Source organism: Muntiacus reevesi, chromosome 14 (genome assembly GCF_963930625.1).
Source record: "Muntiacus reevesi chromosome 14, mMunRee1.1, whole genome shotgun sequence".
In the NCBI taxonomy this organism is placed as follows: Eukaryota; Metazoa; Chordata; class Mammalia; order Artiodactyla; family Cervidae; genus Muntiacus; species Muntiacus reevesi.
The window spans coordinates 43950628-43975502 of NC_089262.1; the positions used below are offsets into that span (position 1 = coordinate 43950628).

General features: G+C 40.4%; 1 protein-coding gene across 1 annotated transcript in view; it reads right to left on the bottom strand.

Moving 5' to 3' along the window:
• The window catches only part of ARL15 (ADP ribosylation factor like GTPase 15), a 448900-nt gene that overhangs the window by 286911 nt on the left and 137114 nt on the right, over positions 1–24875 (bottom strand). The window contains exon 2 of the mRNA XM_065905256.1: positions 3428–3572. Within this exon, the coding sequence (XP_065761328.1) occupies positions 3428–3572 (145 nt within the window). The remainder of the gene's footprint in view (positions 1–3427; positions 3573–24875) is intronic.

The following is a 24875-nucleotide window of genomic DNA, read 5'->3' on the forward strand; positions in this document are numbered from 1 at the left end:
GCCTTATTAGCTCTCACATTTTGCTTGTCACTTTAGTGGCTGCTTTAGGCTTCATAACATACCTTTAATTTATTATAGTCTACCTTCAAGTGTTATTAAACTACTTCATATAGAGGAACATAACAGTGGTATACTTCCCCTTTCCCCCATGACTTTTACGCTACTGTTCTCATGCATTTTACATTTATATGTTATAAACCCTCCAATATATTGCTACTGTTTTTATTTATACAATTATCTTATAAAGAGATATGAATAAGAACTAAGTCTTATACAATTATCCATTAATTACAAATTCTGTTACTTTGTTTTTTATAGATCCAGGTTTCCATCTTGAATTATTTTTCTTCTGCTTGAGGAGCTTCCTTTAGCATTTTCTTATAATGTTGGTCTTATAATGTAGGTCTGCTAGCAATAAATACTTTCACTACTTTTACATCTGAAAAAGTCTTTTATTTTTACTTTCTTTTTGAGAGACATTTCTGTTGGATATAGGTTGATAGTTTTTCCCCCTTTCATAGTTTAAAAATGCATTCCACTGCCTTTTCCCTTGCATTGTTTCCAGTGAGAAATCTGATGTCACTCTTATCTTTGTCTCTGTGTAATTTTTTTCTCTGTTGTTAAGATTTCCTTTTTCTATTACTCAGCATTCTCCAAAGAAACAGAACCAACAGGATGTGCATGTACACACAGAAAAATGTTTATAGGAATTGACTCATAATATCATGGAGGCTCAAGTCCAAAATCTAAACAAACACACTCACAGAAATATCCAGAACAATGTTTGACTATATATCTGAGAACTGTGGCCCAGCCAAGTTGACACATAAAATTAACCATCACAAACTATCACTGGCTTTAGTAATTTCACTAGGACATGACTTGGTGTACTATCTCTTGTGCTTGTTGTTCGATGAATGTCTTGGATTTGTTATTTATCTTCAAGACTGGTAACATTTCATCCATCATTTCCTCATTTATTTTTTTTATCCCTTTCTCTACACCCTCACCTTGATACATTAAAATATTAGGTGTTACTCATATATCAGGTGAATTAAAGTTGTTCTATAGGCCACTCCCCTGGGAAAGGAGTAGGACAAGGCTGTATTGTCACCCTGCTTATTTAACTTATATGCAGAGTACATCATGCAAAATGTCAGGCTGGATGAATCACAAGCTGGAATCAAGACTGCCAAGAGAAATATCAGCAACTTCAGATATGCAGATGATACCACTTTAATAGCAGAAAGGGTGAAAGAGGAGAGTGAAAAAACTGGCTTAAAACTCAACATTAAAAAAATGAAGATGGCATGCAATCCCATCACTTCATGGCAAACAGAAGGGGAAAAATTGGAAACAGCGACAGATTTTATTTTCTTGGGCTCCAAAATCACTGCAAATGGTGACTGCAGCCATGAAATTAAAAGACACCTGCTCCTTGGAAGGAAAGCTATGACAAACCTAGTCAATGTATTAAAAAGCAAGAGACATCACTTTGCTGACAAAAGTCCCTATAGTCAAAGTTATGGTTTTTCCAGTAGTCATGTATGGATGTGAGAATTGGCCCATGAAGAAGGCTGAGTGCTGAAGAATTGATGCATTCAAATTGTGGTGCTGGAGAAGACTCATGAGGCGTCCCTTGGACTGCAATGTGATCAAACAAGTCAATCCTAAAGGAAATCAACTTTGAATATTCACTGGAAGGACTGATGATAAACCTGAAGCTCCAACATTTTGGCCACCTGATGTGAACAGCTAACTCATTGACCCTGATGCTGGGAAAGATGAGGGCAGAAGGAGAAGCAGGCAGCAGAAGATGAGATATATCCTATCTAATGTCTCCCTTTCTCCCTCCCACCACTGCCTTACTTAATGGCTAAGAGTCCCACAATTCAGCCTTAGCATCATGGTAACAGTTATCCTTCTGAAATGGATTTTTGATCACACAGTTTCTCCTTGTTTAAAATACTCTGATGCCCCTCCACTATTTACAGATAAAGCTCAAATTCCTGAGCACAGCATAAATGGTTTGCCAAGATTTGGCCACTGCCTATCTCTTATGACTCCTGACATTCTATTAACCATGCATTGCAGCCACATAGAAATGTGGTTCCCAGGAAGTAGCAACCTGTTTCAGGCCCCTCTGCCTTTACACAGACCTCCCCTCTGCCCCCCAAATCCTCTTTGTTCTTCTACCTCACTCTCTTATTCTTACCTCTTGTACAAGCTTGCTTGTCCTCAAGATCCAATGGAAAGAACTCCATCATGCATCATCCTTTCCTCCCACCAGCCCAAGCAAAACTGATCACTCCTCCTTTATATATTTCTAGACACAAGCTTAATGTCTATGTGGCCAGTAGACTGACTCTCTGGAATGTTAACTAGAGTTTTCCCCAGTTTCTAACCCTGGATCTAGCACATCATGCTTGCTTGTGTTTGTGTCAGTTGCTAAGTCATGTCTGACTCTTCTATGACCATATGAACTGTAGCCTGCCAGGCCCCTCTTTCCATGGGATTTCCCAGGGAAGAAAACTGGAGTGGGTTGCCATTTCCTTCTCCAAAGTAGGTGCTCAAAGTAAGCTGTCTGAATGAAAACTCTTTTTAAGTTTTGCAGACAATGTCTCGGCCCACTCCTCCCACAGTACCTCTGTTTTTCATTTCCTTCAACTATTCTTCCATAATTTCCTTTAATTAACACTTGTCTTTCATTTTCAGGTGAAAAAGAGGAAGTATTGGGGGAGTGACAAAAGCTCTTGGTAGCACTTTGAGCTGGATAATTCTTTCTGGTGAGAGCCCATCATGTGTACTACAGGATATTTAAGAGCATCCTTGGCTTCTACACAAAAGAAGTCAGTCGCACCTTCCCCCAGTTCTAAGAACCAAAATGTCTCCAGATATTACCAAATGTCCCCTCAGGAGCAAAATGTGCCCTGACTGAGAACCACTGCTTAGACTGACTTTTCCAGGCTACCTCAGTGAACATGGTAAGCCTGAATGATGGTCTCTGTGCCCACCATCTTCCAGGAAAGAAGACTGAGATTATCACTTTTACCGTGTAGGGAGTGTGTGACCAACACAAGTAGGTTAGGGTGACACCTCAAGGGAGAAAGACACTCAGTGGGTCTGAGATGAACCCATTTGTCACAGTACTAGGATTCTAGGCTGCAGAGTTATTTTCTGTCAACATTCTCCTGGCTTGATTTATTCAGTGGCACTGAAATGACCAACTAGAGGGATGGAAGGTACAATTTAACACTGTTAAAGCCTCCTTTAAACATAATTTGAAAAATAAGAGTATCTTAAAATAAATAATACACTCACTGAACCATCTCAGTGAAATGAGGGGATCCCACCAAAGCATAGGAAGCAAAAGAGAGCATCTCAGGGATGAGGAAGAAAAGGACAAGGACCCTGGTACAGTACCCACCTGTTGTTGACACAACACTGTCAGGGCTTTCACTGCAGAGCTTGGACAGCAGGCTGGTCTTGCCAGAGCCCGTGAGGCCTATGCAGACCAGGTCATACTCCGGGCGTGCAGGTGGTGGACCCTTGCAGCAGAGTGCTCTAAAACACTGCCAAGAGAGGGGAAATATGGCTCTTTAATAAGACTGTAGAGGCAAAGCATAGTCACATTTTAAATGATCACATATTGAGAAGTAACCAAATAACCTATTCATTCTAAGGAGGAAAGGGGCATTGATGGTGAGAGACCCAAGGATATCACCTTGACTGAGCAATCAAAATTAATATCCCAGAAATGAGACTCACAAGGACTTGAAAACCCCCTCCTGCTGTGATGCGGGCACTGCAAGGGGCTTCACGTCATCGCACAACTTTCCTGTCAAAAACACACCACCAGCATCCGAGCACCAGGAGGTCAGACACCACCACTGTGAGGAGCATTCCGCAGGACAATTAGTCTGCTCTCCTCTAACATCTCAAAGAAAGGCTGAGGAACTGTTTCAGGTTAAAGAAGACTAAAGAGATGTAATAATCACAATGCCTCCTGGATTGGATCCTGGATTGGGTGGAGGAAAAACACCATAAACCAACCTTGTTGGGCAACAGATAACGACTGAACAGAGACTGAATATTAGAACCTGCAATGATAGTATTGCATAAGGTTAAATTTCCTGGATTTTATCATTGGACTATGGTTACCAAATGAATATCACTGTCCTGAGAAAACAAATACTAAAGTGTTTAGTGATGAAGGGTCTTGACATGTGCAGTTAACTGGCTAAGAACATTTCTAAATCTCTACCTCCATCACCACCTCCACACCTAGATGGTGATGAATGTGATAAAGCAATCATGGTAAAATGTTAATGATGGAGGAACCTGAGTGGAGTCTAAGGGAAATTCCATGTACTAGTCTTACAATGCTTTACTATTATTTCAAAATAAAATTCTTTTAAAATCATTAAATCCAGTTCCCACATATATCACTGTCATCCTGACTTTTGAAACATTTTGTGCATGCTTAGTCACTAAGTCATGTCTGACTGTTTGTGACCTCATGGACTGTAGCCCGCCAGACTCCTCTATCCATGGGATCTTCCAGGCAAGAACAGTGGAGTGGGCAGCCATTCCCTTCTCCAGGGGATCTTCCTAATCCCAGATCAAACCCAGGTCTCCTGCATTGCAGGTGGATTCTTTACCATCTGAGCCACTAGGGAAGCCCACTATGGGGTGACTGGGCTTCATCAAGGCTATCATCTAAATGAGATGAGAAACTGGGGAAAAGTATGCTGAAAAAGCAAAGTGACAGAAAAGGTTCCCTTACTGGTCAATTTTGGTAAAAAGAAAAAAAAAGAAAAAAAAATTGACTTCTTAAATCTGGACAAAGAAAATCACATACCACCCTTGGAACTTCAACTAGCCTTCCTAAACCACCAAACAGAAGGAATTCCACTTTTGGGAGAAGCAAATTAAACAAAAATCCTCTTCTGACACAACCTAGAATTTTGCTTCAGGTCAAATGACCTCAGGGTACTATGAACTAGTGCTTGCTCTGCAATAGTTAAAAGACCAGGGGATTTAGGAGACTGGAAATCGTTCATGCAGTTTTTGGTCTTTCTACTTAATTGACATCCACTTATTAGAGGCCATCTAGTTTACAAAGCCTAAAGTAATCAAGCCCTGAAAGATACATGAGGAAGGAGGAGACAGGGAGGTGAGAGGGATGCAGATCTACTGACTTCTTGGTCCTTTGGAGATCATGAGAGAAGAGACCTATAAAAAGTCTGCGTTAATTCTTCTTACACTGATGAAATATGAGGTCTGACAGGCTGTCACACTCTTACAAATCAAGCTTGACTATTTCTCACCCTCACTTCTCATAGTCAGTAAGTCCAACCTGTATGACCTCTGAAATAGCTCTAGAATCTATCTACCTCTCTCCAGCCCAGGTCACTGCTGCTTGGACAACATCAAAATCCTCCAACGAGTCCTAGTACATTCACCATTGCTCCCTCTATTCTCTTTTGCGGCTGCCATTATCACCCAGGTGCTCTAAAGGGCCCTCCATGATCTGCTCCACCCAAGCCTCCAGCCTCATCTCTGTAACTCTCCATCTTAGTACTCCACCTCCAGTAACATTGACCCTCTGGCATCGCACAGCATTCAACACATGCCACTCCCTTTTCCCCCAACTTCGGGCATAGTGAACACTTCACTGATTTTCAGGTTCCCGTTAAAGCAACCCTTCCTCAGCGCTGCCTGCTCTGATGGTAAGACTATGTGAGCAATTAGGGTCAAGCTCTCAGAGCACATTTGTGAATTCATCACACAGACAATTAGTTTCTTATTCATCACCAGACTGTGGGAACCATATCTGTCCATCATCTCAGTATCCCCAGTGCTCAGCAGAGACCACAGCATAGAATCCACTTTCAATGAAGAATTACTGAATGACATTTAAATATCATCTAAGAAAGGAGAAAAGAAAATGTAAAGGTTAACAGGAAGCTTGATCGATGCTCTCTGGGCCTCTGATACTTCAAGAAAATAGTGTTAACACTGAGAAATACTAGACTTTTTCCCTTCTCTCCAATGCCAGAAGTGTTAGCCCAGTTCCCGAAAGACTGATTTTGACGTGCAGGACCTACTTTTTTGGTATGATAGAACTTCTTTTTGTCCTAAATTCACTTTTCCTTGGCTTTTAAGAAGCTCTGCCTACTTCTGGTAAATTCTATGATCATCTAACCCATATTATTCATGGATTTATTAAACTCTAATCATATTTCTTCTCAGTCTTTTCAAGTCTGAGAAGTCCTAATTATTTCAGTGTGCCTTCATATAGCAAACCCCTCCCACTCCTCCATCAGATTAGTGACTTTTCTCTGACCTTACTTGAGCTCCATTTCGCCTCTCCTACAAGATTAATGACCTCAACTACAAAAAGTATCCTAGATACCAGTACATCACATCCCGGATTCGTAGGAAGGTTGGCTGATGATATCAGACTTTTTGCAAACTTTTTCTTACCCATAAAAGAAAGAAGTCCCCTGAACTCATGATGAGAGTTTTCCTGAGAGACAGATATACATATGTACGCATTCCTCAAAGAATGGCCAGCTATGCACTAAGAAGAGCTCTGCCAAGTTCAGCTATGATAGATAACACCACTAGTCTCTCTTACTGGGTTGCTTTGATCTTTTTGGGAAAAGAGGAGAGAGACCCTATTCCTTCTCTGAACACCCCCATTTGTGCTCAGCTCCTGTTCTGAAATTCCCCTGAACTCTCTCTTGAAAAGAAGACTGGCCCACCTACCCTGGCTGAAATGATCATCACTCTCAAATACAAGATGAAATTGTAGGTGACGAACTGCTGTATCAGGTAACTGATAAATCAGCCAATCTGACCACAGGACCACAGTCTTGTCTGACTCAATGAAACTAGGCAATGCCATGTGGGGCCACCCAAGACGGACAGGTCATGGTGCACAGTTCTGACAAAATGTGGTCCACTGGAGAAGGGAATGGCAAACCACTTCAGTATTCTTGCCTTGAGAACCCCATGAACAGTATGAAAAGGCAAAAAGACAGGACACTGAAAGATGAACTCTCCAGGTCGGTGGGTGCCCAATATGCTACTGGAGATCAAGGAGAAACAACTCCAGAAAGAATGAAGAGACGGAACCAAAGCAAAAACAACACCCAGTTGTGGATGTGACTGGTGATGGAAGCAAGGTTCAACGCTGTAAAGAGCAACATTGCATACGAACCTGGAATGTTAGGTCCATGAATCAAGGCTTCCAATCAAATTGGAAGTGGTCAAATGGGAGATGGCAAGAGTGAACATTGACGTTTTAGGAATCAGCGAACTAAAATGGACTGGAGTGGGTGAATTTGACTCAGATGGCCATTATATCTACTACTGTGGGTAAGAATCCCTCAGAAGAAATGGAGTAGCCATCACAGTCAACAAGAGTCCGAAATGCAGTACTTAAATGCAATCTCAAAAACAGTGGAATGATCTGTTTGTTTCTAAGGCAAACCACTCAATGTCACATTAATCCCAGTTTATGCCCCGACCAGTAATGCTGAAGAAGCTGAACAGATCTATGAAGACCTACAAGGACTTTTAGAACTAACACCCAAAAAAGATCTCCTTTTCATTATAGGGGACTGGAATTCAAAAGTAGGAAGTCAAGAAACACCTGGAGTAACAGGCAAATTTGGCCTTGGAGTACAGAATGAAACAGGGCAAAGACTAATAGGGTTTTGTCAAGAGAATGCACTGGTCATAGCAAACACACTCTTTCAACAACACAAGAGAAGACTCTACACATGGACATCACCAGATGGTCAGCACCGTAATCAGATTGGTTATATTCTTCACAGCCAAAGGTGGAGAAGCTCAATAAGAGTCAGCAAAAACAAGACCGGGAGCAGACTGTGGCTCAGATCATAAACTCCTTATTGCCAAAATCAGACGTAAATTGAAGAAAGTGGGGAAAACCACTAAACCATTCAGGTATGACCTTAATTAATCCCTTATGATTATACAGTGGAAGTGAGAAACAGATTTAAGGGATTAGATCTGATAAAAGTGCCTGATAAGCTACGGACAGAGGTTCGTGACATTGTACAGGAGACAGGGATCAAGACCATCCCCCGAAAAAGAAATGCAAAAAAACAAAATGGTTGTCTGAGGAGGCCTTACAAATAGCTGTGAAAAAAAGAGAAGTGAAGAGCAAAGGAGAACAGGAAAGATATTCCCACTTGAATGCTGTTTCAAAGAATAGCAAGGAGAGGTAAGAAAACCTTCCTCAGCGAGCAATGCAAAGAAATAGAGGAAAACAATAGAATGGGAAAGACTTGTGATCCCGTCAAGAAAATTAGAGATCCCAAGGGAACATTTCATTCAAAGATGGGTTCAATAAAGGAAGAAATGGTATGGACCTGACAGAAGCAGAAGATATTAAGAAGAGGTGGCAAGAATACACAGGAGAACTGTACAAAAAAGATCTTCACGACCCAGTTAATCACAGTGTTGTGATCACTCACCTAGAGCCAGACATCCTGGAATGTGAAGTCAAGTGGGCCTCAGAAAGCATCACTACGAACAAAGCTAGTGGATGTGATGGAATTCCAGATGACCTATTTCAAATCCTGAAAGATGATGCTGTGAAAGTGCTGCACTCAATATTCCAGCAAATTTGGAAAACTCAGCAGTGGCCACAGGACTGGAAAAGGTCAGTTATCATTGCAATCTCAAAGAAAGGCAATGCCAAAGAATGCTCAAACTACCGCACAATTGTACTCATCTCACACGCTAGTAAAGTAATGCTCAAAATTCTCCAAGCCAGGCTTCAGCAATACATGAATCATGAACTTCCAGATGTTTAAGCTGGTTTTAGAAAAGGTAGAGGAACCAGAGATCAAATTGCCAACATCCAATGGATCATCAAAAAAGCTAGAGAGTTCCAGAAAAACATCTACTTCTGCTTTATTGACTACGTCAAAGCCTTTGACTGTGTGGATCACAATAAACTCTGGAAAATTCTTCAAGAGATGGGAATACCAGACCACCTGACCTGCCTCTTGAGAAACCCGTATGCAGGTCAGGAAACAAGTTAGAACTGGACATGGGATAACAGACTGGTTCCAAATAGGAAAAGGAGTGCATCAAAGCTGTATACTGTCACCCTGCTTATTTAACTTATATGCAGCATACATCATGAGAAGTGCTGGGCTGGAGGAAGCACAAGGTGGAATCAAGATTTCTCGGAAAAATATCAAAAACCTCAGATACGCAGATGACACCACCTTTATGGCAGAAAGTGAAAAAGAACTAAATAGCCTCTTGATGAAAGTGAAAGAGGAAAGTGAAAAAGTTGGCTTAAAGCTCAACATTCAGAAAACTAAGATCATGGCATCTGGTCCCATCTTCATGGGAAATAGATGGGGAAATAGTGAATGGCTTTATTTTTCTGGGCTCCAAAATCACTGCAGATGGTGATTGCAGCAATGAAATGAAAAGATGCTTATTCCTTGGAAGGAAGGTTATGACTAACCTAGACAGCATATTAAAAAGCAGAAACATTACTTTGCCAACAAAGGTCCATCTAGTCAAAGTTAAGGTTTTTCCAGTAGTCATGTATGGATATGAGAGTTGGACTATAAAGAAAGGTGAGTACCGAAGAATTGATGCTTTTGAACTGTGGTGTTGGAGAAGGCACTTGAGAGTCCCCTGAACTGCAAGGAGACCCAACCAGTCTATCCTAAAGATCACTCCTGGGTGTTCATTGGAAGGACTGATGTTGAAGCAGAAACTCCAATACTCTGGCCACCTGATGCAAAGAGCTGACTCATTTGAAAAGACCCTGATGTTGGGAAAGATTGAGGGCAGGAGCTAAAGGGGCAACAGAGGATGAGATGGTTGGATGGCATCACTGATCAATGGACATGAGTTTAGGTAGCCTCCGGGAGTTGGTGTTGGACAGGGAGGCCTGGCATGCTGCAGTTCATCGGGTCGCAAAGAGTCAGACACGACTGAACTGAACTGATTGCCATATATTGCCCAGTTTCAATCATTCATATGCCAATATTACTCAACATATTTTGGAAAACGTTCCAGAATTTTATCTTCATGCTCTTTTTAAATTACAGAGTGTAAAAACTTTGCAGCCAAACCCAAAAATATCTACATCATCTGCTCATTTATTCTAGGTCACCTAAGACGTGTGTCACATAAAAGGCAATTGAGGAGTGACAATCTACTCTACTCCTGTCTTTTATCTCATCTTTCTATCCTCCTATGATGCCATCTTCACTGCATGTTTTTAGCCTGATAAAGACATCTAATATAATATTTCCCCTCTCCCCCCAATCTCTTTCTTGAATTTCAGGATCTATATTTCAACTGTTCTGAACGAATCCAAACTAAGTCTGAATAAAACAACCCACTCTAAAAACACAGGCTATAGAGATAAGACATTTTGGAACATAAAAAGCATAAAGGTTAAGCTGACAATTATTATAAGACAGTATCTTTGAAATAAGTGACAGATTCTTTGGGGGTTTATTTGAAATAAATAAATTCAATGGTTAACAGGGATAGTGTCAGATTTGAAGCCAACAAAATAAGACTCTTAAAACTATGCTACTTCAAATGGGGGAAGAATGTTCATGTTTTTTGAGTCAGTTCCTAAAAACTACAGTTTTCACTTGGTTTTCACTTTAATACTTAATGAAGCTTTGGATCTCATAGTCAATTTACTTAAAATTACTCATTTTGGCCTCTAGACTATACTGTACCAAAGTTCATTGTGTCTGTCTCGTAAAGCAGCCCGTGCATTGTTAAGAGTAAGCCCCTTTCAGTGGTGTACAATGCTAAACACAAAGCTGTCGGCTGTCCTGACAGCACACAGAAAACTCAGGCTTCATTCCCAGGCCAGACACTGAGGCATTGTATGATTCTGTGCAGACCCATAAACCTAGCCGGCTTCAGTCTCCCCATGATTAACCAGTAACGTTTTAATACTATCAGCCACTTCCTTTCTTTAAGAGGATATTATGAGGCATTAATTCAATGCATTATGCTACAAGAAGGTAACATACAAGTAAGTAAGTGTATTTATTACCTTACCTCATCTCACTAAGGTATCTTAGACGATTGTCATCTCTCTTGGGTAAGGAAGGGCCTGGCAGTCCACCATGCAGCCCAGACTATGGTACTTCCCTTCTACTTGCCCACAGTTGCCTCCACATGCTCCCTGCCATCCCAGTCCAACCCAAGACACTAAAAGACACAAAGCTTAACCTTTACTTGCAGCATGGAATAGAGAACAGGGTGAGTCCGCATGGAGGATGCCAGCAGACAACCAAGGTCATGGTCTCTTGCTTAGACTGCTAGTTCATAGATCTGTTCACATAGGGTCTGTTATGACTTGTTCCTTTCCAAAAGAACCAAGTCTCTCTCTCATTATGTTAAGATGCAGGTTGTTTCCTGCCAGCTTAAGTTCACAAGCTTCTACCAACACTGTGTGTGAGGAAACCATAAGCCAATGTCTTGAGAGAGGGCCAAGACTGAATCACCAGTAGTAACTCTGTTGTAGACTCTGGACAAATTGTATACGCCTGAGCTGAAAGGCAGATTAGCCAAAAAGTCTAAGCCAAAATATTAAGGAATCTTTTTTTGAAGGAGGATGATCACATACATGTATCAGGAAAAAAAAAAATAAGCAAAAGATTAAATTGCCAGGGTGAAACGAGGGGTTGTATTTCAGCCTGGTGGTCTAGCACCAAGGCAGCAAGATTATTTTATAATATCCCCATTTCTGCTAGGGACAGTACCAGACATTGGTAAACTGGCAGAGCACTGTACACAGCAGGACTCATTGAACAACTGTTCACCAAACTGATGCTGTAAAGCATGAATGAAGCACTTACCATGTATCACTCTTCCCTCTACATCTCCGCCTGAATGATGCCAGCCATCCTCCAGATCACTCTCTACTCCCTCAGACAGCCTGAGCACTTCATGTTTCTATGCCACCCGGGTCCTGTGTACTCAGAAAGAAAGGCTCTTCCTCTTCTCTACTTGACAAATTTCTGTTCAAAGTTCTGCTCAGATGACATCTCCTCCAGAAGGTCTCCAATTCCATCAGAGAGAACTATTCCTTTCTTCCACTCCTTGGTCCTTTAACATACTTCCAGCACTGTGGTTAATATTATGCCACATATATTTTTTTCCTGACTTCTGCAAGAATTATTAGATAACAGATTTATGCACACTGACCCAATAATCCCTGGTCTGATTACTCGGTCAAAGAGTTTAATTATACAGCTACCCAGGGTAGCCAGGCACCAAAGCAGAGAGGCAGAGCTGTCATACAATTCACATTTCTAGACAGAGTCCTGCTTGAGATCCTCCCCCTCTGGCACTGGCCCTTGCACTGCCAGTATTTCCTACCATCCCATCTCACTTAATCCCTAGCTTCTGGGGACATGGCATTTGTTTCAAGTGATGCTCTGTTTTTCATCTTGAATACATGACTTTATTCTGTACATGATTTCAATCTGACTGAGGCTCTGTAGAGTTCCTGGGAAATTTTCTTGTCAGTGTTGGGACTTCCCACAGCTATACAGTCACTGCCCAAGCCCCAAACTATCTCCTCCTTATTTATCAATAAAACAGGTCTTGCCAAACAAAACCTAGAGGTTTCTTATGGTGGATGACTGCATCTTTCCTTGGAGCCCTCAAATGGGGCCTAGCACTTTGCTCAATGAATATTTATCAGATTAACAAAAAATTAGTTAATTGGTACCTAAAAGCAATAGAAAAGTCACCCATAACTTGAAATGGATATATTTCTAAGGTGGTTTTGTTTCAAAACCAAAAAGACACCTATACATTCTGACCTTCGCCAACTCTCACAATGACAATAAAGATTTTGAAAAGAAGTCAATTTCTAGAATGTTTTCTAACACTAAACATGTTCACTGAAAAAAAAATTAAGTGTGTTAATATACAAAACTACAATTTTAAAATATTTTCCAAGTCTATAATAATAAAATATGGGTCCATCTTCTGAAAATACAAACAAACATTTATAGAGTTTGAAAGAACTGCTTAAACTCTGAAAAAGACATGAGGAAGAATTGTGTCCTAATAACACAAAACAAAACCAAAGGTGATTGGTACTATATTAAGCACAAGATATAAATGATTTGTGAGTGTTAATTCACTTACTCCGAGGAACAACCCAATGAGAAAAGTACTTTGCACTTCCCATTTTAAGATGGGGAAAGCGAGGCCCAAAGAAGTTAAATATGGTTGTTTAGTGGAACTAGGATTTGAACTCTGGCAGTCTGGCTCCAGAGGAATTTTCTGAGTGATGGGAATGAAAAGCCTCTAATACCCGAGGGTGTGTCATACAGAGGCGATATTAGGGGCATTCTGTGAACAGGGCAATGTACAGATACGAAGCTGTGCCAGACAGTGTGAAAGAGACAAGAGTTGGGGCTCCAACCAGGGCCATTTGGCTCCAGAGCTCTTCCTCATGTCCTCTTGGCCTTGGTACAACCACGTCTGGAGTCAGGGATGGATGTTGTCCTGAGGGAGTAAAGGGAGGCTTAACAAGCCTGTCGGTGGCAGAGGAAGGGGAAGATGTGAGTCTCAGTGATGCTTCCTTCCTTGCACTGTCCCATTCATGGCTGAAGTACCTTTCATTTCAGGCAGAGAACTGCATCCTTCTCCCAGGAGAGTTAAAGGAACTGGGTTCCTTCGGGCTGACTTAGGGAGCAGAGAAGGAGGGGGAGCTGGCTGGGCTGGAATAAAAGAGGACACTGGAGGGCTGCTAGCGTCTTTTCCCTGCTGTTTGCTTCTTTCATTTAACTCTTTTTTTGTCCTACGGAAAGGTCAAAGCCTGTCTTTTACGAAAAGCCCATGCTAATGGCAGAGATTTCTGATTCTGAGCATGGTAAATAAGGGGGAAAAAACCTCTAAAGGAAGAGTCTTCAAATTTTCTCCTTTAAAATATATGTGCATGTAAATTATACTTTAATAAAGTAAATAAAACAAGCAAATGCTACACAAAATAAAGAGTATGGGAGAAAATACATGAATAAACTGGGCTGTTTGGAAATCCACGTCAAAGAGACAGCCTATATGAACATGCAAGCTCTTAGCTAACCCTTTCTTTCCATATGCAAGAAGAAAAATGAATTTCAAAAATGCTCTGATGTCTGGGACTACATAGTAGGTCTTGCAAAAGATGTGAGAAGAATATAAATTCAAAATGGCACCCTCAGCTACAGAAATAATCAGCAGGGTGACAGAGTGCTGTGAAGAGGCCCTTGATCACCAGGCAGATCCCAGCAGACAACTCCTCTCCATGTTACAAGGGCAATCCACTTTTTGAGGTGAAAAATCCTGTGGCCCTTTAAGACCCTAGTGGGGGGGAAAAAACAATAAGTTGTTTTTACATAAGATGGGTCAAACCTTTCGGCCATGCAGGCTGCTCTGAGCTCACAGATGAAGGCTTTGGCCCAGAATTGTCTCAGGGCTGAGGCTTCTGTCCAATACATCACACTGCCTCAGGACACTAAGTCTGTCTTTGCCTTCCCCTTTGTATTTCTCAATCCACATTCCTTTTTGGGGTGAAATACTCCATTATTTCTGCTTTGTTCTGGGCTGTCTCCTGTCTCTGTCCCTATTAACTCGTGGCAACAAAAGAAACAAACAGAAGCAGGGGATTTCATGCTTAGCAGCTACAGACATTGGCCTCACGGCTTTGCAGAGGGGCAGACATTTGAGACTTTGAATGGAAGAGAGTTCCGCGGCGTTGAACCAGACCAGGGGCCCACGTGGCTCCCAGTCTGCGCATCAGTCATCCTGATCAGTGGCATTCACGAGTCCTAGTACATGTATTTCCAGATAAGCCACAGGTCGAGTTTTAAAAGTTAAGGCATGTATCTGATAATTAGACTAAAGGAACTCTAATTCAAGATTCTCCTATATTCTAGCAATCCATAATTTCAGGTCTTCTCATGTAAGAAATAGATTAGGGGGATATTTTTCTATAAACAAAAATGAAGAAACTCAAAGAGGAAGCTAAGTAGAAAATAAACATATTTCTTGTTTTTAAGATGTAGTCTTTCTTTTACAATGGCTGGACAGAGTATCTAATTTTTCTAAAGACAGAATTATCCAATAAAAGTAGCAGTAAATTCTCCAGGTATGACTATATGCAATGAGAATCAAGCTAAATGCATATTCATAAAGGTATACAAATCAGGGCTTCACCTGGGTCATTTTCAGACAACTGATTATGTTTTCCCCTAAAGAGCAAAGAGATACAAATTTAGTTGAACATGAAAGAGACAGTAACACATTTTGTATTGAACCTCTTTTTTGGTCACTTTCTAAACAGTTTTTCTAAATGAGAAGTAGGGCATAAAAATACACTCACTACCAAGAACACATTTACTACTCCTTAGCAATGGCATTTTCCTATACTTTGTACACTTAGGAAAAATCAGGGGATGCAAATATTTTAAAAGAGCTAGAATCCCTAGGTAGATCTTCAAGTGGGTTTACAGGTCATCTAAAAATCTCCCAGGAAAGCTCCCAACGGAGCAGAGTCTCTCTGCTCTTCATGCTTTTGGAACTGGAGATGGGAAACCTTGGAATAGTCAACAGGAAAACAAATCAAACTAAAGTTGTTTTCCTTGTAGACCTGAACAGTGGAAATCCTATTTCATATTTTGGAACCATACAGCATTCCTTCACTTAACAACCTTTAGGCTCCAAGAAGATGGAGCTCAGTCCCACAGAGCTCTCACTCACCAATTCCTCTAAATCTGCCCAATTTGGTCTTTACCATCTCCCTGTTCCTTTCCAGCCCTAAAGCCACTATCAGGGTGTCACCATTATCTCCTGGAAAACACACTGTCTCTTCCATAATTGGTGTCCTTACTTCGGGTCTTATCCAACTCTGTCTGCTGCTGCTGCTGCTAAGTTGCGTCAGTCATGTCCAACTCCGTGCGACCCCATAGACAGCAGCCCACCAGGCTCCTTGGTCCCTGGGATTCTCCAGGCAGGAACCCTGGAGTGGGTTGCCACTTCCTTCTCCAATGCATGAAAGTGAAAAGTGAAAGTGAAGTCGCTCAGTTGTGTCCGACTCTGCAACCCTGTGGACTGCAGCCTACCAGGCTCCTCTGCCCATGGGATTTTCCAGGCGAGAGTACTGGAGTGGGCTGCCATTGCCTTCTCCCCAACTCTGTCTATAAAATGCTAATAAAGATCTTCCTAAAGCACATCAAGTCATTCCCATGATGTAAAATCTTTCCATGGCTATCTTGGTGGTGGTGTTGTTCGGATGCTAACTCATGTCCAACTCTTTGCGACCCCATGGACTGCAGCACACTAGGTTTCCCAGTCCTTCACCATCTCCCAGAGTTTGCTCAAACTCATGTTCAATGAGTCGGTAAAGTTATCTAACCATCTCATCCTCCCTCTGTCACCCCGTTCTCCTCCGGCTCTCAGTCTTTCCCACCATCAAGGACTTTTCCAGTGAGTCAGCTCTTCACATCAGGTGGCCAAAGTATTGGAGCTTCAATATCAGTCCTTCCAATGAATATTCAGGGTTGATTTCTTCTAGGATTGACTGGTTTGTTCTCTGTGCAGTCCAAAGGACTCTCAAGAGTCTTCTCCAGCACTACCAATAGCTGTCAGGAAAATGACCAAATTCCTTATCTAAGCAGTTAGGCTCTCTATGACCTGGACTTTGCTTTATTTCTAGCCTCCAATGGTTGTTAGAGGGATGACATGACATAATGTTCACAATGTTTATAAAGTATCCAAACCAGGGTTCAACACAGTCCTCGTGCCAACCACACAGACTTATTTGCAGTTCCTGACCCAGCCTCCTTCATGCTCCATGCCAAAGGAGTTGACCCTCTGCCTATACATCATTTTCCACTATCTCCCTCTGGTTGGCACATAGTTATCCTTTAAAATTCAGCTACATGATAATTTTTTTCCAGGAAGACTTCTACAACCCTTAATCTGATTGAGATGACCTTCTTTAAACTCCCTTAGCACCTTTTCTGTTTCACGGTCCTAATATTCATTTTTCTATCGAATAAAGGGGATCTTTAGTCAATGTTCCCCCACTGGACTCGGAGCACTTCAATGCAGGTTCCACTTCTGATTCAGTTTTGGACCCTAAGTGTCTGGTACAGCATTTATCACGTGGTAGAACGTGCTCCCCAGTAATTCACCACATGGTTTGATTAAGTGCATGGTCAGACAAGCCTGACATCCAAACCTATTACAATCTGAATGTTACTTCACCAATACCTGTTTTCTAATCTAGAAAGCAAGGGTCATCTCAAAGGATTGTTGGGAGGAGTCAATGAGATACTATATATCAAATATGCAGAACAGTATTCAATAATAGGTATTATTATCACTGTGACTGTGGTTACTAGACTTTTCACTTAGAATAGTGCTTTCTTAAAAACTGATTTTGTGACCACCCATCAGGACTCTTCTCACAGCATACAATTCAAGATAACTCAGGGTCTGGATTTATTTTATTTGTCCATTTGGTCAAAGATCTGATCTGATATGGGAAGTATGAATGGTGGCTAATCACAAAAACAGTCCTTTTGATTTGCTATAATAACTATTAAAAGAGATCATAATATGATGCAGAGCGGGGCCATCATTAGATTTTTTTCTTCCTGAGAGGAGAAACAGCTTTTAAACACGACTGGTCTATCTTAACAGTTAAATCAATTCTCTTTGATTATGAAATCTCCTGCTATGTCTCTGCAGACCTAGACAAAAGCACACTATTGGTGAGGGGAGGGGGTGGTGGTGGTGTCTGTAATTCCTGAGCATCCTCCAATCACGTTGCTTTAACTGCTGACAAAGACAAATGTTTACTATGGTCTAACTCAGAAAAGTCAATACAGTGAACTAGATGTTATCTCGCCTCACACATCAACACACGTGTCAGACAGACTCTGATTGCAAAGTCTGTTATTGGTGATGAGAGAGGCAGAGAGGGCACAGCTGGATATTTCAGATCCACAGCTGAGCTGGCAGCAGTGGTAGTTCAAGCCACCTTCTCACTTTAAAAGCTGGAATGAATCTGAGAGAGTTATTTAAAAGTGTGTTTTATTAAGGAGACACTTTAGAAGACTGTCAAACTTCACAAGCAAAGGCTGAATACACAGATTCAAGCAGTTCTACTTGGGATCATCTATGAAATATCAATGGATTTCCTTCCACTACAAATAACTGATCAAAAACGAAATAGTGACAAACACAATCTTCTGCCCCTCAAAAGATTAGAAGTAGCAATGTGAACTTAATATATATCATACACATTTTTACTGTTTGCTTTATTTTATTCCCTGCAATCAGTACAGGCGCGTATACCTTAACTTATGTTCCTGGGTATATTACACAGATGGTACAGGTGCTATATCGCAGGCTGGTGAAGACAAAGAGGGATCCCATGGGCCTGACATATTTAACTGGGGTCTTACTTGAATGAAGTCTCAACAACATCAAGAATTTTTTTTTCTTCAAACAAAGCACTCACTCCCTATTCAAAGGAGATCACAAACTACCAGGAAAACATGATACTCGAACATTGTTAAGTGTTTTAAAAAGAATGTCCTTCTTTTTCTTTTGTACCAGTCAAGGTTCTGGTTGCAAATACCTGAAAAGTGATTTATTGGAAGGTTATTGATAATTCACAGAACAAACCAAAAGACTAAAAAATTGCTAGAACCAATACAGCCTACAGTAACACTGCAACAACCATCAGTACAGGAGTCACCACTTGTACTAAACTGTTTGGCATCCTGTACTGAACTCCACTGCAGCAAAAGAAAGACCTCTAACCACTCCAACCAGGTACCACTGACCATCAAGCTGGAGCATCCAACTGGCCAAGCCTTGGTTACATTCTGAGGTCCTGGCTGCCAGGGCTTCTCCCTACCCTTCAGCACTGAAAGAAGTAAGACCTGATTCCAAGCTCTGGTGGGATTTGTCCCTAAATATTCATTTTCAAGGCAGCTAAAAACAATATCAACTACACATTTTGTTCTTTGGCCCAACAGACAATAGACTTTCTCCATTATAACAATTTGGAGACACAAATTAGACAGAACAATGTTTGCTGATCTTCCTGGGCAGAGGCAAGATGAAAGCTAGTAGAAAAATCTAAGCCTGGATTTTCCTGAGCAAAATATTATATCCTCTCAGTGTCCCATTTGTGTGCTCTTATTTAATACACACCTTTACAACATGCATTCTCTTCTTTTGGTCCATCACTTCAGTTGCTCAGTCATGTCTGACTCTTTGTGACCCATGGACTGCAGCATGCCAGGCTTCCCTGTGCATCACCAGCCCCTGGAGATTGCTCAGTCTCATGCCTGTTGAGTTGGTGATGCCATCCAACCATCTCATCCTCTGTCACCCCCTCCTCCTCCTGCCTTAAATCTTTCCCAGAATCACAGTCTTTTCCAAGGAGTCAGTTCTTCCCATCAGGCGGCCAAAGTATTAGAGTTTCAGTTTCAGCATCAGCCCTTCCAGTGAATATTCAGGACTGATTTCCTTTAGGATGGACTGCTTGGACCTCCTTGCAGTCCAAGGGACTCTCAAGAGTCTTTTCAAACACCACAGTTCAAAAGCATCAGTTCTTCAGTGCTCAGCATTCTTTACAGTCCAACTCTGACATCCGTACATGACTACTGGAAAAACCATAGCTTTGACTAGACAGACCTTTGTTGGTAAAGTAATATCTCTGCTTTTTAAGAGCTGTCTAGGTTGGTCATAGCTTTTCTTTCAAGAAGCAAGCATCTTTTAATTTCATGGCTGCAGTCACCATGTGCAGTGATTTTGGAGCCCCCCAAAATAAAGTCTGTCACTGTTTTCATTGTTTCCCCATCTACTTGCCATGAAGTGATGGGACTGGATGCCATGATCTTAGTTTTCTGAATGTGAGTTTTAAGTCAACTTAAAACTGTCCATACTTCTACCTATAAATTATATGTAAAAAGATGGGGGCTGGCTACGTCTGTGTAGGAAGCTGATGCCTGATGGCTCTTATGTCCAAACTTGCATGTTCTTGCTTTCTTTTCAACTTTAACTTATTGTACGAGGAAAATGGGACAATGTGTGTAGCACCCAGCTTTTGTTCATTAAGAACAAAAACTCAATCAGGTAGACTGTGCTATTGCTTGTCTAAGATATAGATTCCCTAAGGATATATGACTGAGCTTTAAAAAAAAAATCAGACCACTCTGGTTTTCTACATTTATCTAAGTAATTCTTCAAATCTCTCTTTTCTAATTTGCAAATCACACCATAACTGTGAAACAACTGTTACAAAAAACTACTAATCAGGGACATGTAAAAAAACCAAAACCCAAAACAAAAAAACACAGCAATCATATTCATGGTTAATAAAAAATTTTTAAAAATCATAGTCTTTAGCTGACAAATTCAGCTTTCCCCAAAAAAATAAAATCTGAAAGGCGATAGTAAACCAGCATGTTAAAAAATTAAACAAAAATCAAAACCAAAAACACAGTAGGGGGAATGAGGTTGGAAAGGAAAGGATTAGACAAAGGTATGTGCTTAAAAATAGGTCATTATGCCTCATTTATTTGGTGAATCTGTGGAAATTTTATGACATTCATCCAAGGAATTATGACTCCACCTGAACAGACTATCCCCTCCACATTTCTCCAAAGGAGGAAAGGGCATATACTCATGACTATTTGAACTGTTAGAATCGATTTTATAAACATTACAACAAAGGATATAAAGGTCCTCAAGGGAATTGTTCATGGACAAATTAGAGAGAATGTTGGCAGAGGTAAAATATCAATCACCAAAAGAGTACATAAAATGTATCTGAGATGATCAGGGCTCATCTGGGGACCACACAAGGGGAATAAGATATCACCAGAAAAAATGCAAGTATTCTCTGTTACGTAAAAACCTGAAACAAAGAATTTCAGTCATAATAAACTCTGCATCTATTAAAATAAGATGCAAATGTCATGTAATCTGGGGGTAGTAGGACTAAGAATAAAAAAACTGCCTTGAGATTTTCTTAACACACAAGACTTTCAAAGCTACTAAATAATAAAAACCGCAGTTCTCGCTGAGTGATTCTATTAATTGATTTTATTAATGTTTTCATACTTTATAATTCCTTACAATTTGCAAATCTATCTGTGCTCACCATGAAAGATAAAAGATACGGAATCTTAAAACATAAGATTTTTTAAATGATACATTACACAATGTTAAATTCCATAGTACTTCTTACATTTTACTACTTTTTTGTATTATAAGCCACATCTAGTCTTTCATTGAAAGAAATGAGAAGATAATAAAAAGATATTGAGTAGATATCAAATGAAATTTGACCAGATAGTGGCAAGAGATATTCTCTAAGTCATATCAAATTTAAGTTAAGGTGGATACTTCAAACTTTCCAAGACTGATGGAAAGGCAAGGAGAATTAGAAGGGGAGAGCCTAAAGACAGCACTAAATAGTGTGATAATCTTTGACTTGCCACAGTATGTTGTTTCGGCAGCAATTTCACCTGCAACCTCAAATATTCAACTGAATCTCAGCTTGAGAACTTTATACAACACTTTCATTAAAAGCCTCAATAGTCAGTGCATACAAATGTCAAAATCATCACATTGTACACCCAAAACTAATAATGTTGTATGTCAATTAGACTTCAATTTTAAAAGCCCCCAAATCTATTTTACTTCCATTGACAACGAGACTTCAAAAAGAAAAAGACTTAGAAAACAAAGTGCTCACTAGCAATTAATTATACTTTAAATGTGTTCACTCTTCAATTCTAACACAACTTCTAACAACTTAATACTCAAACTACCTAGCTATAAAAAGTATATTAATTAACAGGCCTGGCTAACCTTGCCCCATTTCTTCCTTCCTTTCTCTGCTTTCTTTTAGAGCAAAACTCCTTGAAAGCATTATCTCTACTTCCCTTCTTTCCTTTTTATCCTGAACCCACTCCTAACAGGCTCTCTTCTTGTTTAGGTCATCATTACTAAATCCAATAATCAAATTTCAGGCTTTGTCTTACCGGTCCTTTCTGTTAACATGATTTTCACTGCCTCCTTCTTAAAATGCTTTCTTATTGAACTTCTGGACACCACTCACTTCTGGATTTTCTCTTATTTCACTGGGAAACAGGTTCCTTGTCAGTTTCTTAATCTCATCAACCACTTATCAACAGAATACTTGGGATGACCTAAAGCCCCTTCTATCTACATTCACTTTCTTGTTGACCTCAACCAGACTCATGCTTTCACATCTCTCCAGATGCTTTTAGCTCCCAAGGTTTGTATCTATACCATGGACCTCTAAATGTACAACTACTAATGCCTTCTCTACATTCCTCCTCCAGGATACTGAGTAGGCATCCTGAACCTAACATATCCAAAACAGAACTCATAACTCAATTTTTTTCTTCTGTTTAGTTCACAGCAACTCCATTTTTGTTGTTGTTGTTGTTGTTTTCAGTTGCTCACACCAAAAACCCGGAATGATCCTTAGCATCTCTCTTTCCTCTTAAACCACATATTCAATCCATCAAAAAACTCTGTCAGCAACAGCTCCAAAGTATATCCAGAATCCAATACGTCTTACCACCTCTACCCTTTCCACTCTAAGTCACCACCATCTTCTGCCTGGGTTACTGCAACAATCTCACAACTGGCTCTCTGCTTCCTCTCTAACCTCCCTACAGTCCTTTCTATAGCACGGTAGTCAGAATGAACCTGTTAAAATATGTCAGATCACATCTATGTTCCATGCAAAATCCTCCAAAGGCCAGTCCATCTCACTCAGGATAAAAATCAAAACATTTATAACAGACTACAAAGTCCTATAAATATCTGCCACCACCTCCTTCCTTCCACCTTTACCCCTCAAATGTTTCTATGGCAATGTCCATTATGATTTCCTCCTGCAGTCAGTTGCTCCAGGCAAGCTGGCCCCCTTGCCATTCCTGGACTACTCTAGGGATAGTCCAATTTCACAGCCTTGCCATTTCCTCTGCCTAGAAAGCTCTTGCCCTAGATACACATAGACTTCCTCCTTTGTCTGGTTTGTGTCTTTACTCACATATCAGCTCTTCAGTGAGACTTACCCTGATCACTCTGTTTTAACAGCACATCCTCTCTACCTCACAGAATTCCCTACTCCCTTACATGCTTTATGTCTTTTTACAACACTAACTGTCTTCTTAGCTATTCAATAACTTACGCATTGGTTTACTGCCTGTGTCCCCTCAAAAGACTATAAGGCTCATGAGGGCAGGGATTTTTGCAGGTTTTTGACTGATGCATCTCCAGCAACTAGAACATGGCACAAAGTATACACTTAATAAGTATTTTTAAACTACTGGATAATTTGTTGAATGGTTTTCACAGATCCTTCATAACCATACTGGATTATATATACTCTAACCTCTGTTCGGACTGAGGTTGATGGAATTTTATATTCTATTAATATTTCTTGAGTGGAAGGAACTCATATTCTTTTAAATCACATCCTATTCATTTTGGTACTTCTTGTAACTTTCTTTTGACACTCACCAAGCTTAGTCTTCCTCTAGAATTATAGCACTGAGTTAACAAGTGTGACAGAGAAGGGGAGGCTGAGGCAGAGTCCCAGAGCTGTCCAACCTTTATAAGGTGGGCACAAAAGGAGACACCAATAGTATGACAGGGAAAAAACTAGGAAACATACTGTAACAGAACTCAAGAAAAGTTTAAGTGCTTCTTGAGTTTGGAGACAAATCTCAATAAGATGAATTCTTCTAAGTAGTTACATGAGAGCAGAACACATAGATAACCACTGTAATTGGGAATGTAGAGGATACTGGTAATCTTGACAAGCACAATCATAATGAAGGGGCAGAGATGGAAATCCAGTGTATATGCTTTGGTTCAACAACCTCCTCACCTGATCCAACCTTCCATTCTCATTGCTTTGACTACACAGATGATTTCTCAATCCCATGCCCAGCTTCAACATCTTTCTAGAGAACCAAACCAGTGTAGCTAAATTTCCTGTTAGACAGCTATACCTAGATATCCCTTAACGAACAAAACCCCAAGTTTACCAATTTATAATTTACTACCAATCCTCCAATCCATTTGTCCCTTCTTCCTATATTTCCTACCTTAGTAAATGTCATCATCATCAAACCCAGCATTCAAAGCTAAAAATCTCTTAACATCCTGTATTTTTTTCTCTCTCACACTGCTCATAATTCATAATGGCCCCCTATTTGTGTTGATTCTACCTCTTAAATATTTCACATGACATGCATGCATGCTCAGTAATGTCCAACTCTTTGCAACCTCATGGATTGTAGCCTGCAGGGCTCTTCTGTCCATGGAATTTTCCAGGCAAAAATACTGGAGTGGGTTGCCACTTCGCATTTCAGGGGATCTCTCTGACCCAGGGATTGAACTTGTTGTTTCCGGCTCGGCAGGCGGAGTCTTTATCACTGTACTACAATATCTACTGTTTTGCAATAAAGCCATTATTTCTTGACAAAACTGTGACTACTTCAACATTCCTGTACCAAGCACATCACAGGTACTCAATCAGGTATTTGTCGAGTCATTCAAGGAGTTCATATGGCTCTATTATACATAGCTCAGATACATGGTTATGAAATCAATTTTAATCTTAACAATGAGTAAATTAAAAAAAAAAAAAGACAAACTGAATACTCTGGGGCTGAGCTTTAAGAATGATAATAGCACAAATAAAAAGATCCCCAAACAGATTAAAGTACCACTGTCTGGGTTTGAATGTTTGCTGAGAG